At 42.3% G+C, this 16,361-nt stretch overlaps 1 protein-coding gene across 3 annotated transcripts in view; it reads left to right on the top strand.

Annotated features, from left to right (window-relative positions):
- IL2RA (interleukin 2 receptor subunit alpha) overlaps positions 1-14,796 on the top strand; it is a 57,223-nt gene extending 42,427 nt beyond the window's left edge. The window contains exons 2-8 of one of the 3 annotated variants that reach the window (XM_037065918.1): positions 1,008-1,088; positions 3,322-3,429; positions 5,591-5,785; positions 7,259-7,342; positions 7,730-7,801; positions 9,028-9,094; positions 13,939-14,796. In XM_037065918.1, the coding sequence (XP_036921813.1) occupies positions 1,008-1,088; positions 3,322-3,429; positions 5,591-5,785; positions 7,259-7,342; positions 7,730-7,801; positions 9,028-9,094; positions 13,939-13,963 (632 nt within the window). In that variant the 3' untranslated portion in view covers positions 13,964-14,796. Of the gene's footprint in view, positions 1-1,007; positions 1,200-3,321; positions 3,430-5,590; positions 5,786-7,258; positions 7,343-7,729; positions 7,802-9,027; positions 9,095-13,938 lie in introns of all 3 variants that reach the window. The other 2 variants (XM_037065915.1, XM_037065917.1) reach the window with 2 other exon arrangements.
- Positions 14,797-16,361: the final 1,565 nt, after the last annotated feature.

Genomic DNA, 16,361 nt, shown 5'->3' with positions numbered 1-16,361 from the left:
GGAGTGTCCTAAGTCTTGGATGGGTTGGCTTCTAGGAAGACATGACTCTGGACAGAGTGTGAAGGCACAGAGAAGCTTCACTACAACCCAAGTGATTAATAAGCAATTGGCGGATGGTCCTTTGCCAGCAATGAGTGTGGCAACCAGCCCAGACTCAGTGCCTACTCTGGTGGATGGAGGGGCTGGCTGTGATAGAGGCCCTGCTCTCTCACCTTTTCCTGTCTCCCATGATCCTTCCTATCCGCTTCTTTCATCCAGTGGGTGGCTTTTTTTTTTTAATCTAGTTTCTTGAGGCAGGAGAACTTGTTGCAAGATATGTAATGAAGTCATCTTTCTGATTAGACCAATGCTTTTTCCCCTTAATAGTTGGATATTTGGCCACTGCATCAAGTGTGGGAAACTAGTGTCCATTTTTTGAGCTGAGAAAGGGTCAGGTCTTTGCAGTATGCAAAGAGATTTGGAAAACTCACAGGTGGGTGTGTGGGTGGGTGGGTGGGTGAGAAATACACACTTCCCACTACCTAGACATTGACTGAAGAAACACTTTACATTTCCATTTTTAATGGTACAAAATCATTAATTATAGAAAGTTAGACAACGCTTATTTCCTGAAAAGTTCTTATTTCACTCACACACCCATTTTGTTCCTTAATTAAATTTACACAGTTCTCCTCTCTTCTTTTCCTCATATTTCTGCTTTGTCTCTCTCTACTTGCGCAGCAGAAGGCATATTCGGAACAAAACCATATTCATTTCTATTCATTTCCTTTGAAATATATTGTAGTCTAAAGAGGGATTTGGTTTCAATTCAATTTTGAACTGTGTCTCATACAAAGGTTTGTAAAGAACAATGACAATAGCCTTAGTTTCTTTCTAGGAAACAGTGGGGTGTACATAAACCCTTTAAATAAAAGGAAGAACTGAGTGATTAAATCACTACATGGTTAAGTATGTGAGCATTTGCCTGGGCCTTCCTGAACTCCTAACGTGCTTCTTTTTCTTTGCAGAGTTTTGTCCTCACAAGCTACCACAAGTCAGCCATGCCACATACAAAGCCCTCACGTACAAAATCGGCACCTTGGTCATCTGTGACTGCAAGAAAGGCTTCCGTAGGATAAGCAACAGGTTGCCCTATATGAATTGTACAGGAAATTCTGGTCACTCTTCCTGGGAAAACCAATGTCAGTGCACAAACATTTGTAAGTGTTTCCTTTTGTAACTACCAAGGGGAAGGGAGCTGTAGCAAAGAGAGAGACAGAGTTCCAGCTTTTGTCCACTCAGCCTCCTACACAAAAACTGACCAGTCTGAACTATATGGTAACTAACTTTAGTAGTTTCTGGAATATTCATTTACTTAACAAATATCTAAGGAGCATCTCCTAGTTCCAAGGACTGGTCTGGGTATACGGGATATCTAACATTCAAGAAACATATTCCAGGGGCAGGCAGAGAACAGACATTACACTAATAATTACTGAACAATTTAAAAAAATTCTAGTTCACAGCATCATGAATGCCATTGAATTGTACATTTAAAATGATTGATATGGTAAATTTTATGTTATGTCTAATCTATCACATTTTCAAAAAATAAAAAAGAATAGCATGAATAAACCTATATAAAGAATACATATAGTGAAAAACCAATTCCAGTACGCCATATCGACCTATAGGGCTGCATTGACTTGTTTGTGTTCTGATTTCCAAAGCTCACACTTCATACCACCAATATCCTGATTGATGAAATACACTTATCCTAGCTCCACCTCGAGAAACGCAGCAGTGTGAACTCCTAAGAATGCCCCATGAGTCCTCTCCTTTCCTCTCATTTTCAGTTACCAGCTCTGCAAACCCAAGGAAAAAGTTCTAGGTACAAAACCAGGAGCAATGGGAGAGGCATTTCCTCCCCTGACAAGGGTAAAAAGGAAATAGAAGCTCATGCTACTGAAATCTAGAGGCTTATCTATTACTGACATTTTTCACTCTGGGTACCCTGGGGCCTTTTGGAGATCTCTTTGGAGGAGAAATACATAGTTAAGCAGAAATACGTTGTTAGTCCAGGTACTACCCCAGCCCACTGTCAGGAACTGGCATTCCAGAGCATGAGGAATATTCCCCAGAGGCCCCACATGCCCTTGCTGGGATCAGAATAACAAGCCATAGGCTGGTCAGACTGATGTGTGTGGGGATGAGGCCCCAAATCAGCATGAGGGAAGCAGAGAGGCAGAGGAAATTGTTCACTTAGCATTTCTTTATGTCTGAATGTCCAAACATGGCTTGAGAGCTCAAGGCCTTCATTGCCAGACATGAGTGGCATCACTGGTGGACTGAGTTTCAGCCTCACAATTGCTGGGGAGGGCAAGAAGAGATTGCAAAGCTACTTTCTCAGATACTGTAGGCAGATTGCCTCCCTGTACTGGAATTGATGGGAATGACCCCCAAGATGCTTTCTAAATCGAAGCTGACCTGATACTATGATTTTGCCATTTAACTTTCTTCTTTGAATCCTGAAAGTTCTCTCATGAGTCCAATTTCCCTATGAGATCCTTTGTCCATTCCATGATATTAGAAAGTGGTGAATAGTGGTGGGTTCATGTCCTTTTATTTCTTAATCCTGGAGATGCTGTTGGTGAGTGGCAGTGACTTTTGTCCTACCCAGACTGTATATAGACTGCATGTCAGGAGATTACTGCTCTGTTGAAGTACCCCATAGTCCTTTTCCCCAGAAGATCCCTTCTTGAACCCTAAGTTAGAATCCCAACTCCCCCTCATTTTGGTGCCCTTACTCAACTCCTTTACCAAAATCTTCACAATAGAAGGGGGGTTGTAGAGAGGTCTTCTTCTCATTACATTGAGATTGCATCTCTCCAACTTTTAAATGAGCTGCTTTAGGGAAACAAGGGAGTCGGTCAGTGGGCTGTTGAGTCAGATCGCTCTTCAGTGCCATCACACATACACCCGTGCACAGTGTCAGCAGGGTCGATGGCCAGAATGGATTCCCTTTGGGGGAGACACACATACACAAAAAATTCCACCAGAAAATCTCTCAGCCCTTTCAGAAGCATGCTGAAGGTCACTGTCATTACACACATGAATACAGAAGGCCAGTGCTGTCTTGGGCTTGACATGAACAGGGCCCTTGGAAAATACCCCAAGGGCAGGGCATATGTGTGGGTCATCTTTGTAACCCCAGCACCTGGGATATTTCCTGGCACACCACAAGCACTAGAAAGACACTTTCTGAGTAAATAGTACATGAAGAAAGTTTATTATTATAAGCCTTTATGATGTTATTTGCTTCCTTCTGTTCATATTCTCTAGCCCCCAGGAACAGACAAACACAAGCTACTCCTAAACCTGATGAACAGAAGAAAGGAAAAAACACAGAAATGCAAAGCCAAATGCAGCCCACAGAGCAAGTTAGCCAAGGTAAGAGGTGAATCTGAACAACCGTTGTCTAGCTGAGTACAAGGAAACAACCTTTCTCTTGCAGGTATATGATGTGCTCCCCAAAGGAAGGAAGTCTATCCCACTATCCTCTCTTCTAAGGCTATCATGTCAACAAAAACTGTTGTATAGAATTTGCAGGCTATTGGCTCAGCATTTCAAGTCACTCTCACAGTAGCCAACCTGGGCTCTGGGTTTCTTCCTGGTTTGGGAGCTAGCTGAATATAATTCAATTCAATTCAATTCAATTCAATTCAATCCAATTCAATTCAATCCAATCCAATTCAATTCAATTAGCAGGTGTTGGGCCTAAAGGTGCCAGGCACTGCCAAAGAAGATACAAACATGAAGAGCCCATAGTCCCTGCTCTGAGGAAATATTTTGTTTTTCCCTTAAATAGAAGATAATGAATTGCCAGAAAAGCAATTTACTTCAAGATGTTTCTCACCATGGGGTTGTAAAATGTGCTGGGCCATTTTGGTGAATCTCGAAATTGTAGACAAATACCTCCTAGCTAATGTGCTGTGGATGAGTGAACACCATAACTACCCAGTTACTGTGGCAATTTTTCACAATGAATCATATTGATTGAAGTCACCATAATATCAGGAGGAAGTAGAGCCCATTGGGAAAGCCTGAGCTTTGGGGGGAACAGCTGACCTCATGAAACCCTGTGGTCCCATACTGATTTTATAACTTCACGAAGAACTTTATCACAGTGTATGTAATCTCTCTTGAACCCCATGACCCAGTGAGTCAGGGAGCAGGAGTAATTACTTCTTCAATTTACAAAAGAAATAGAGATATTGAGAAGGTAAAAGACTCAGCTAATTATTTTTAAAAACTAATTATTAAAAAAGCCGAGTCCAGGGGCATTGTTGCAACATCAAGTTTTTATACATTTGCCCCCCAAACTTTGTAAAGGAATGGTGTTTTAAAACACATTTGTTTGTTTTTCTCTACTCCCACATTACTCTCCACAATTATTGAAATATTTCTCAAAAGGTCAGTGTTTGTTTTCCTTGCTCAATAAATAAGCAGCTGGTTCTGGCTATGGGACATTTCACAGATGGTCTTAATTAGGATGTTTTCATTTAAAAGAAGCAAAACCAATTCAAACAGCCTCAAACATTCTGGTTTTCATTGGCTGTACAAGAAATTTTTTGAGCCTAAAACATAAGTTCAGTCATGATTTGCAAGGTGCTACACCAGAGCAGACCCTGAGGACAGAACCACTAGGCTTCCTGCTGCAGCAGAGAGCTTACATAGAGTCCTTGTGGAGGTTATGTTGGGTAGTTGGGTTGCCAAAAATCTGAAAGGTCAGAGAATCCGTGGAGCTTCACATGCCTGGGGATGGAGGATACATGGGGTTCCATATGTTCAGATAAGGGGTGGGGTAGAAAATCTTGAGATTAATGTAGAGCAGGACATGATCTCTGGGGTTAAAGGTCAATTAGAGTTGGGTTTTGGTTGGTAAGTGGGAAGCTCCTGGGCATGGGGAATTTTCAGAGGCCTTGATGGACTCAGGAAGGGCATGCTTCAGGCATGGCTTGATTGGAGATCAGGCTCCAGTTCTCTGAGAGTCTCTCAGCCCTTCTCTCCTCATGGCTTTGGCTTTGTCCCCAGCCCTTCTATTATGGTCCCAAGGTGATCATTAGCACAACCCAAGGTTGTCACTTCCTCAATCAGCAGTGGAGATCCAGGGTGGTCTTAGTGAAGACCACAATAGAAGTGACCCAAACTGACTTGAGCCCGCCTTTATCTCTCAGCTGAGAGAGCAGGACCTGCTTTCCTGCTCCTGTCCACTTATGAAAACCCTCACTGTGATCAGAAGTAATCACTCATCCCTCTGCATAGTGAGCCTCTGTTCCTTAACTCTAACACTCGGCACATCCTGCTGAGTGTGCCTTTCTTACCCAATTGACTGACCCCTCCTGCAGGAGCGACCGGATCTTTGTGTCTTCTCACAAGGTACTCAGCAAAGTTCCTGACACACAGACATGCTCAATACATATTGGTTACATGAAATAAAATGAATAAACAAAAGAATCAGAACCAAGGTCCAGACTCTAAGAAAGGGAAACTTGGATTTACTCATATTGCTTCCTCAACTTGCCTTTGGAATTTTCTTTCCCCCTTCTAGGTCATTGCAGGGAGCCTCCGCCATGGGAACATGAAAGTTCAGAGAGAATTTATCATTTCATGGAGGGGCAGATCATTCACTACGAGTGCGCTCAGGGATTCAGGGCCCTGCAGAGAGGTCCTGCCAAGATCACCTGCAAAATGATCTGTGGGGCGGTGAGGTGGACACAGCCCCAGCTCAAGTGCATAAGGGAAGGTAAGAACAACCAGTTCCTAGGTATGGAGGGCACCTTCTTGAGTTCACTACTTTGGTTTTTTCATCAGGCCAACCAGGGTGAAATTCCTGACCCACCACCTATGTAACCTTGGGCAAGCCGCTTAATCTCCATGGGTCTCTGTTTTTTTTTTTTCTCATTCTAGCAAAAAGACTAGATAAACTTTAAGGTCTCTAGCACTGAAGGTCCCCTGTACCCTGAGTGGGGATAAGTAGTAGGAGACAGAAGAGGAGATAAGGCCTATTGAGTGTCCCAAAGCCCCCAGATCACTCAGTGTGATCACTCAATGTGATCACTCAATAATTCTTCCCCTTTCCTATTTGATTCTGAAATTTCACTTATTCCTCTAAGCTACCAAGACTTCCTCTCATTCAAAAGGGAAAGTCCTTGCCCTGGCGGGTGTGGCTGAGTGGGTTGAGAGCCAGCTGTGAACCAAATGGTCGCTGGTTCGATTCCCAGTTAGGGCACATACCTGGGTTGTGGGCCAGGTCCCCAGTAGGAGGCGTGTGAAAGGCAACTACACATTGATATTTGTTTCCTTCTTTTTCTCCTTCCCTTCCCCCCTCTAAAAATAAATAAAATCTTAAAAAAAAAAACAAAAGGGAAAGTCCAGTCTGTAACCCACAGATTTCTAATTTACTGATATACAATATAAATCCATTTTTTGTACAGCACTACACTGTTGGCATGCAACTCCCCCTGTATCATTCCCACTGAGCTTTGATAAAAGTGCAAATATACAGAGAAGGGATTTATTCAAGTACAAACATGCACACATGTACACACAACCAACCTGTATTAAGGTCTTCTGCTGTTTTCATTCTGAAATCGTGTTGCTATTTCTACAATCAAAGTCACTTGCATTTCACTATGGATTACTAGTTTCTTTGCTCACCACCCTTTCCCCTGTCCCATGTCTTCCTCTTGGATGCTTTGGGAATTCTGTGTTTCTTTCCTATAGCCTGTCTTTAGTGAGCCACACTGCTGGCCACAGCATGCTCCTCGTTTCCTTTGTAAAAGGATGTCAAAGCTGGGCAGTATCCCATGTAACTGACAATATCCATTAGGAATGGGGGACCTGTCAGAGAAAAGCTGTCCTTTTGTGTCTTTCTACTTTGTTTGATGGTTCAATGGTGTTTGTATTATTATGACCTGTCTCCAAGCCACAGATGGAAACCAGGGCTGAGTAGGAGTGCTTCTCAGCGTTCTATGGAAAACCAGAATCACAACTAGAATTTCCTCTTACAGGGCTCGGCAGGGGCCACTTCTCCACCTCCCTGTGACTCTGATAGGGTGTCATGTGATGTGGCACGCACAGATAACGTGCCCAGAACTGAGATTCACACATTAGCTAGTATGTCCAAAGTCCACTGAGGAGGGCAGGTGGGGTTGGATGTGAGGCTCCCCTGTACCCCCACATTCAGTTACATAGCATTGTTTCCTATCTCCTCCAGGTGATGAAGAGCCTCAAGCAAGTACAGACACTTCTTTTGAGAGTGCAACTTCCTGTCCCTTAATAATGGCAGATACTACTACAGGTATGGCGAGAGTCTGTTCCTGTGAAGATAAAAGCTTGGCCATTAAATCATAACAGGAGAAAGGGAAGACAGTGTCCCTGGAGCCCCACCCCCACCCCAGCAGATGGGTCAGAGCTGCCCCATGGATGTTTAAAGATCAGGCATCTGCGTCCAACCTCCCAACCCTCAAATGCTGGAAAGCGAGTGTCAGAAAGAGGAGAAACCAGACTGAGGGTGATGTATCAAGGCGGGGAAGAACGAAATGCTTGCACATGCCCTCCCCCTGTCTTCTACATCCCTTCCATCAGCTTCAGAAGTTCTAGCTCAGGGAGAAGCCCTGGCACTCTCTAGCCTGTACAGTCTGATAATGGCAGAAACAGAGTATTTTCCCTTTTCTATCTTGCACAGAGTTTGAAAAACAGACGGAAGTGACTACAACCCCAAAGATGTTCGTATTTACCACTGAGTATCAGATAGCAGGTGGGTAGGAGCCACTTCTGTTCCTGACAAAATGTACCCTAGACAGAGACTGTGGGGCATGTTGTTTGGTGGATAGATTGGTTAGTTGTTTAAAATGGCCCTCTATTTACACTTTATGTTTCTAAGAGTAAAAGACTAATCCAGAAATTAACATAACTTAAAATCACAGTAATCGGTTATAGTGAGTTCTGAGTGAAGTTTCAAACCCGCACTAATCAGTTCCTCCCTGAATGGATTCTAAATGACAAAATACCCCGTGCCTGTATGTGAGGAGTGAGGTAAGGGAAGAGGGAGGCGGAATAACAAGGCAGAGGAAAAACAACATTCTGTAAACACTATAGTTGTTTCCTGGTGAGAGGGGGAAAAACATGCCTTGCAGCAAGAAAATAAAAAATGAGCTCAGAAACCAGAGTAGAACGGGATCAGCAGGGGCTGGGGCAGATAGGGAAACGGTGGTCAGAGGGCAGAGTTTCCAGTTAGAAGGTAACTTGCGGTGGAATATACAGCATGGTGGTTACAGTTAACAATACTGTATTGCATATTTGAAAGTTAAGAGGCTAGATCTTACCTGTTCTCACCACAAAAAAGAAATGGTAATTATGTGACGTAATGGAGGTATTAGATAATGCCATGGTGGTAATTACACGGCAATATGTAGGTGTATCAAACCAACAAGCTGAACCCCTTATGCTTACACAATGTGTATACCAATTATATCTCAACAAAGCCAGGGGGAAAAGAAGAAAAACAGACCTTGAGACACAGGCTTTAAGATAGATAGGTAGGTAGCTAGCTAGATACATATATACATAAGCGGCTCACTCCAGTACTAGTTGGGAAATATGAAGTGTTTATCATTCATCTTTATACTCCAATATCTATTTTACTTGTCACAGGCCTCACTCAGGGCCGCTTTAAACTGGGGCGGGGGTCTCTGAACCTTTCTGAAGAGAGTGCCTGTCAGCTGGATCTCACCCAAAAGCCTCTTGAGGAAAGGCGCCATGCCCTCCTCAGCCTATGCCGTCTCACCCAGTCCCAGCCTAGTCCTAGAGCCCCCTAAGAAATTGTCCGGGAAGGGAGCTGCACTCTGGGAGGGGGAATCAGAAGCTGCAGGGCTCACCTCTTCAGAAAAAATCCTTGCTCGGCGGGGGGCGGGTGGATTTTCTGAGCTTGCTCTGTGACCTGGCCCAGGGCATACCTTTGCTGAACTGCTTCTCTGTCAACAGTGGCCGTCTGCGTTCTCCTGCTGATCAGTATCCTCCTTCTGAGTCTGTTCACCTGGCAACAGAGACGGTGAGTCCCAAATTAAGGAAGCCCTTGCCCAAGCTATCAGTGAAGCCAGAGTAGGAAAAGCACCAGGGCTTCGATACCCATGCCCCTAGCCCACCCCACTGTCTTACTACCCACCAGCAGTCTGGGGAATAGTAGAGGGAGAATCGGCCAAGGTACACACTCCCAAAGGGTCAATCAACAAGAGTTAAAGCCACAGGGAACTGGGAGAGCAAAGAAAACTAACATTTGTTGAGTACTTACCGTATACCACAGGTGGTAAACACAAGGCCCACAGCTGAATCTAGCCCTCCACTTTGTTTTATCTGGCCCAGCACCTTGTTTCTACCCGTGGCAGTGCCAAGCTCGCTTAACTGTTAAGGAGTAGTTACATTTATACAGTCCCAAAATTACAATCCACTCTTTGAAGGCAACTGCAAGGCTGATGTGGCCCCCGGAAATGAGTTTGACACCCATGCCGTATACCAAGCTCAATGCTTATCTAATAAGCATTATCACAACCTGTCTTCTCAGAAACCTTCTCATGGCTACATGTGAGACAGATTAAGTAACGTAAACAAGATTGCCCAGCAGAGGCCCAAACTGCAATCTGAATCAAGAGCCCGTTGACCCTTCTGCCCCATCGCCTGGCTAGAAGAAAAGTAGGTCCACCCTGAGCTTCTCCCCTGTGCTCCCCATCCCATCTCCAGCAGACACTATGCCAGAGCCCCCTTGACTGGGAACATGACCCATGTGTGGCCTTATTTGCTTTAACTTGGATTCTCCTGACTACAGATTGGAACAACCAGGAGGAAGTTTTTAAAATACCAATGCTCGGGCCCCAACCAGAATTTCTGGGGGTGGGCCTCAGACATAGTACTTTCTTCTTTTTCATTGAGATGAAATTAATTATTTTAACCAGTTTCAAGTGCATAAGTCAGTGGTTTTTAGCAATATTGCATATATACCACCACTATCTAATTATACATTAGAGTGATTCCATCACCCCCAAATGCAAACCTGAACTTCCCACTTCCCCATTTTCCCCATTCCCTGGCAACCACTGATCTACTTTCCATCTCTGTGGATTTACCTGTTCTGGACATTTCATATAAGTGGAATCATATAATAAGTGCTTTTTAAGATCTTCTCAGAGGCATCAAATACATACGCATCCAATTTTGATCATTCTGCACTAAGCCAGTGGCTCTCAAACTTGAGTGGGCACCAGCATCTCCTGGTGGGCTAATTCAAACTGCTGTGTAGCCGCACCCCCAGAGTTTCTGATTCATAAGGTCTGGGATAGGACCTGAAAATGTACATTCCTAACAAATTCCCACATCATCCTGATACTTCTGTTATAGAATCAAACTTTGAGATCCATTGCACGAGACTAACAATGTTAAGAATCAAGAGAGTGCAGTCATTGCCCTGGCTGGTGTAGCTCAGTGGATTGAGTGTGGGCCTTCGAACCAGAAGAGAGTGAAGTCATTTCTCTTTCAGAGAGAGAGAGAGAGAGAGGGAGAGAGAGAGAGAGAGAGAGAGCTTGCTTCTCCCTCCCTTTAGAGAGCAGACTACAGAGACCTAGTGTGTCACTCTTTCAATGATCTGGGGAATCCCTACCCACACACCAGAAGGCACTCTGGCCAACCCTAACATAAACTCCCCAGAAAGACTCTGAGAAGATATTTATTAGGTCCTCTCCTTCCTTCAATGACAAGACAATACATCTCAAGCATCTTTTTATTTCAGTAATTTAAAGACCGAAAGCCTTCAGACACAACCAGATGAAGGTATTCGGGAGTGGTAAAGGTTTTGGAATTTATGTTGTGAAATAAAGAACAACCTAAAATTGAATTCCCACAAGCTCTTCCAGACTGACAATATTCCAGGAGACGCAGACCTAGTGTGTCCAAGCCTAGTCCGAATTCTTCCTAAAATCAAATTTCAGCTGATAGTGCCCTCTTATGGCCAAACAGAATCCTACAATGTATTTATTTATTTGTTTATTTTAGCACTTAATAGGGGCTAGTGATGAGTCAGAGCTGGCTTATACTGGCTTCTGAGAGCTAAAGTTAAATGTTCAGAAAGTTTTCAAACTGTTTTAGCATAGTCATTATGAAAAATTAAAGTATATAAGCATATAATTAAATAAATTACATTAAATACAAAATTAAATACTCAAAAGTAATCACATTTCCAATTATTTTACTGCATTCCACTGCTTTCTTTGTTCTGAGGGTTGTATGCATCTATCACATCTGTGTTAAGAAAATGCTGTATAATGGCTTGCTACTGCACATCTCTTTCCAACTCTGCGTTCAGTGATGTCTTATTGAAACTAGGTGATGTGGGAGTATTTACACCATAGAAATAGGCAAACTTTTTCAGAGAGCTGGTTGTTAAACACTCAGCCCCCATGGGAGTTCTGGACAAGGCAGAAGTATCCAATTGGGATAAATAAAAATTGGGGAGAGTAAGAACTGTACTATCCAATACCAGAAGCCTCTAGTCACATGTGACTATTTAAGTTTAAACTTAGATAATAAGATATAATTAAAAATTCAGCTCCTTAGTTGCACTAGCCTCTCTTCCAGTGTTCAAAAGCCACTGGTGGCTACCTTACTGAACAACACAGATGCCAAATATTTCTGTCATCACAGAGTTCTTATAGCACAGTGCTGGCTGGAAACTAAGCATTTTTAGTTCATGAAAATCACTTAGCATAGCTCATTGCTATTATTATTCCTTTTCCAAAACTATTGCACTCCATATAGTTAAAAAATTTTACAGAGTATCCGCTATGTAGATGTTGGTAAAAGACATAAACTTCCAGTTAGTAGATGAATAAGTTCGGGGGGTATAATGAGCAACATTGTGGTTATAGTCAACAATACTGTGTTATATACTTCAAGTTTCTAAAAGACTAGATCTTACCTGTTCTCACCACAAAAAAAATGATTATTATGTGACACAGTGGAGGTGTTAGCTGACGTGATGTTGGCAGTCATGTTGCAATATATAAATGTATCAAATTAACATGTTTATACCTTGAACTCAGACAATATTATATGTCAATTATATCTCAAAAAAACAATTAGATGAATATCTGAATTTTTTAACCCATGTAACCCCAATAAATTTCATAAAAATATATAGGGATTGGCAAAAGTAGGTTAAATCACCAGCTATCATTACCTCAAAGATAAATCATAACTAAGGATACAAAATGATAACAATAATAATAAGACAAATAATGCAAATAAATTATACGATAATAAAAATAATAATAGAAGAATAAACTCTGTGTTTTGTGTACTCACAACTGTAAACCTACTTTTGCTCACCCCTGTAAATATATATATATATATTTAAGAATATCTAACATGTGCCAGTCACTTGTCAAGACCACGAAGATAAATACAAATGACCCCTCCTCTCAGGAGCTTACAGACTAGTGGAGGAGAAGGGAAAAAAATAGAAACTTTAAATAAATTTGTGAAAGCCTAAGATTGAGGCATGTACAGGATCAAAGGAAAAGGACACTTAACCCCACACGGGGGAGCCAAGAAGGGTTTTAGAGTTGAAGGTGCCTAAGATGCCTGAAGCCAGATTTTAAAAGGCAGGAGATAGCTGCTGGACAGAGGGAGCATGGGAGAGAGAAAGTGGTGCGAAGGAACCAGTAATGTTTGGGGGGAGCCACAGAGTTCTGAACACAAAGTACATGGGGCAGTGGCGACAGTGATGCCCTGGGGATAGGCAGTGACCGAGTCATGGAAGATCGGGCCAGACTGAGGGGCGTCGAGCCTATCCAGAGGGCAACAGAGAGCACCACAGAAGTTTTACTTATGGAACAAATTAACATCGGCCCCTTGAATGGTCTGGCTACAGCAGAGGCTGGATTGAAGGTGGATAACAGTAGTGGCAGTTTGATTATGTCATGATGGAGTAAATCCACAGAGGAGAGGATGACAGCATGAACTAGGTCAGCAGGCACAAGTTAAAAAGGAGTGAAAGAATAAAAAAAAACATAAAGGAAGTCAAGATAGATGATTGGAAGTGAGGGTTAAGGAAGAGGGAAGACTCAAGATAAGTCCCAGTTTTAGTGGCAGTTGGACCCAGTAGTCACTACACAGTGGGATGGAATGTAAAGTGAGGATCTACAGTAGTATACCTCTTGGAGGTTAACCCCCCAAGCAAAGCTGGGACATGCTCAGCCTCCACACCTTAACTGTCTAATCCTAGAACTGGCAGGAAAATGGAAGGGCTTTCTCNGAGTAAATCCACAGAGGAGAGGATGACAGCATGAACTAGGTCAGCAGGCACAAGTTAAAAAGGAGTGAAAGAATAAAAAAAACCATAAAGGAAGTCAAGATAGATGATTGGAAGTGAGGGTTAAGGAAGAGGGAGACTCAAGATAAGTCCCAGTTTTAGAGTGTGGCAGTTGGACCCAGTAGTCACTACACAGTGGGATGGAATGTAAAGTGAGGATCTACAGTAGTATACACCTCTTGGAGGTTAACCCCCCAAGCAAAGCTGGGACATGCTCAGCCTCCACACCTTAACTGTCTAATCCTAGAACTGGCAGGAAAATGGAAGGGCTTTCTCAGGCTCTTTCTCAGATTGACTCACTGCGCAGTGATTGAATTTTCATTCTGTAAGAACCACAGGGCAGTCTTGGTGAGATGAAGGAGTCTTGAGGTCAGATGTCAGCGAATGGAGGGTACTAATATCCTGGAGTGGAATTTATAGTTAGTGGGTCAATGTGAGCTTAGTTGAATGTTCCACCCACATCAGTTTAAGGTGGAACCACATTTTTCTTGGTGCAGAATTACACTGATGACTAAGACTTAGTTATATCACTGCAGGAGGAAGAATAGAAGAACAATCTAGAGAGTCAGAGTTGTACAGCCTATAGCCAAGAACAGCCCACAGAAGTGATGAAGCACAAGCAAAATCAAAGAAATTAAACATTCTCCCAAGCTGCATCTCCTATGATCCCTTGGGTTTTGGAAGGCTCTGAAGACACATCACGGAACAACTGGCGGCTGCAACCCCATCATGAAGCCAGCTCTGGAGTATCAATGAGTGAGCTCAACATGCTTCTAAGTAGCACTTCCAAGATCACTGGAGGAACAGAGTAGAACAAACAGAACTTTCACTCTTATTTTTATGTGTATGTGAAGCTTGATAAGCAAGGAACTCCTTCCACACCCTATATAGTATAAAGAAAATGGCTTAATGTTCATTTTATCTCAACTTCCCAGTTTAGATATCCCAAGGAAAACCCCAGCTCTAATTGAAAAGACACACACAAACTCTCTGGCATATGTAATAAGACCTTGTCCCTTGATCCACATAGATCCTTCCCCAGCCTCCAGGTGACGAGCCCATTCTCCTGCTCATATTTCTTAGTGACTACCCTCAAAGAGCTCTGGACTGGTAACTTGACTGCATCCTTTTGTTCTCAGGTCAATCCTCTAAATTAGCACCCCCTCCACAAACCTTCGGTTTGGAATTTCAAAAGAACAGAGGTCATGGCAGAATTGTATTTAGGTAATACCAAAACAAAGCAATCAAGCCTTGGAATTATAGAGCTTCAATATTTGAAAGAATTTTAGTGGATTTCACGTCAGGAAAAGAAGGATGAACTACCATATTTTGCCATCTATAATGTGCACTTTTTTGCTCAAATTTTTGAGGGAAAAATAAGGATACACATTATACATGGGTGGCACTAATTTCATATCTATAGAAACATTTTAAATTCTTTTATTTATGCTTATGCATTAAAAGTATAACTCTAAAAAGCAATAACAATGTCCATATGCAAAATAATACCCTGGATACCATAATAGATTTTAGATATAAGTAAAAAATTGAATTTAAAAGTTAAAAGATTAAACATTTTTTTATTTATTTATCTTTAGAGAGAAAGGGAAGGAGAGAGGGAGAGAAATATCAATTTATGGTTGCCTCTCATGCATCCCCTTCTGGGAACTGGCCTGCAACCCAGGCCTGCAACAGGTATGTGCCCTGACTGGGAATCGAATCCTTTGGTTCGCAGGCCCATGCTCAATCCACTGAGCTACACCAGCCAGGGCTAAATGAAAGATTTTTTCCCCTGAAAGTTTGGGCCAAAAAAGTGGGTGTGCATTATGCATGGCGAAAAATGGTAGGTCCCAGATAATGAATTATACCTATTAAAAAACTTCAATTATTCATTACTAATCAGTTTCTTTAAGAGTTAGTTTCTTTGGGGCTGCTATAAATGACACTCTGAATTAGTCCTGCAATAATTTGATGTTTATAGACAGATATATGATGTGGAAATGTGTAAATTTCCAGATAATTGTCATAGAAACACCAATAAGAGATCAAATACATTCAATGCTTATAGAAAGAAGGAAAGAAAGAAGAAGGAATTGAGGGGGGCAAAGGAAGATCATACTGACCAGATGTGACTATGAAAAAGGACATACCAGTGGTCCTCAAACTGTTAGCAAATCAGAATCTCCTGGAGTCCTCATTAAAGCACAAATGGTTGCCCAAAACAGTGCAACTTAGCTGGCTGAGCTTCATCCCACAATTTGAAAGGTTCAATTCCCTGTCAGGGCTCATGATTAGGTTGCCTGTTCCGTTCCTGGCCAGGTTGCATATGAGAGGCAACCTTATGAGAGGATTGATATTTCTCTCTCACATTGATGTTTCTATTCCCCTCTTTTTCCTTCCCTTGCCCTCTTTCTAAAAGTAAATAAATAAATAAATATCTGAATCAGAATCAGATAAGTTTCAGAATCAACAGGTCTGGTCTGGGCCCCCAAATTTACATTTTTATCAAATTCCAGGTGAGGCTGGATGATTATAGTAGATGATTCTGATCCATCTACTATACTCTGAGAACCACTGGGTTATACTTCTCCATGTCCACTGATCTTCAATGCCTATTTTTAAAAATCAGCTCCAGGTGCTGGGATTTCAGTGAAATTTCTTGTACAGACTTTTACATAAGAGTTCAGTGCTAAAACTGGTTAACTTCAGATGTCCCACTTGGACAAAATCACGTGACTAAGGCAATTAATGAGAAGTTTAAACCAGTAGCCATTTTTCATTTCTGGAAGGGCAGGAAAGTGTTATTTAAAAAATGGGCAGGTGTCAGCAGGTCCACATCAGGATTAAAGAACCATTTTCTGTCCCTTCTGTGACCCACCAAGTACCATACAGATTCCACTGTCAATATTCCTCCCCTGCCACAACCATCCCAAATTTATGTTTTGAGGTTAGAGTCGAG

This window comes from Sturnira hondurensis, unplaced genomic scaffold (assembly GCF_014824575.4).
Source record: "Sturnira hondurensis isolate 20B ecotype Veracruz unplaced genomic scaffold, ASM1482457v3 Scaffold0016284, whole genome shotgun sequence".
NCBI lineage: Eukaryota > Metazoa > Chordata > Mammalia > Chiroptera > Phyllostomidae > Sturnira > Sturnira hondurensis.
The sequence above is the reverse complement of the archived record's forward strand: the minus strand, read 5'-3'. Positions and strand labels throughout refer to the sequence as shown.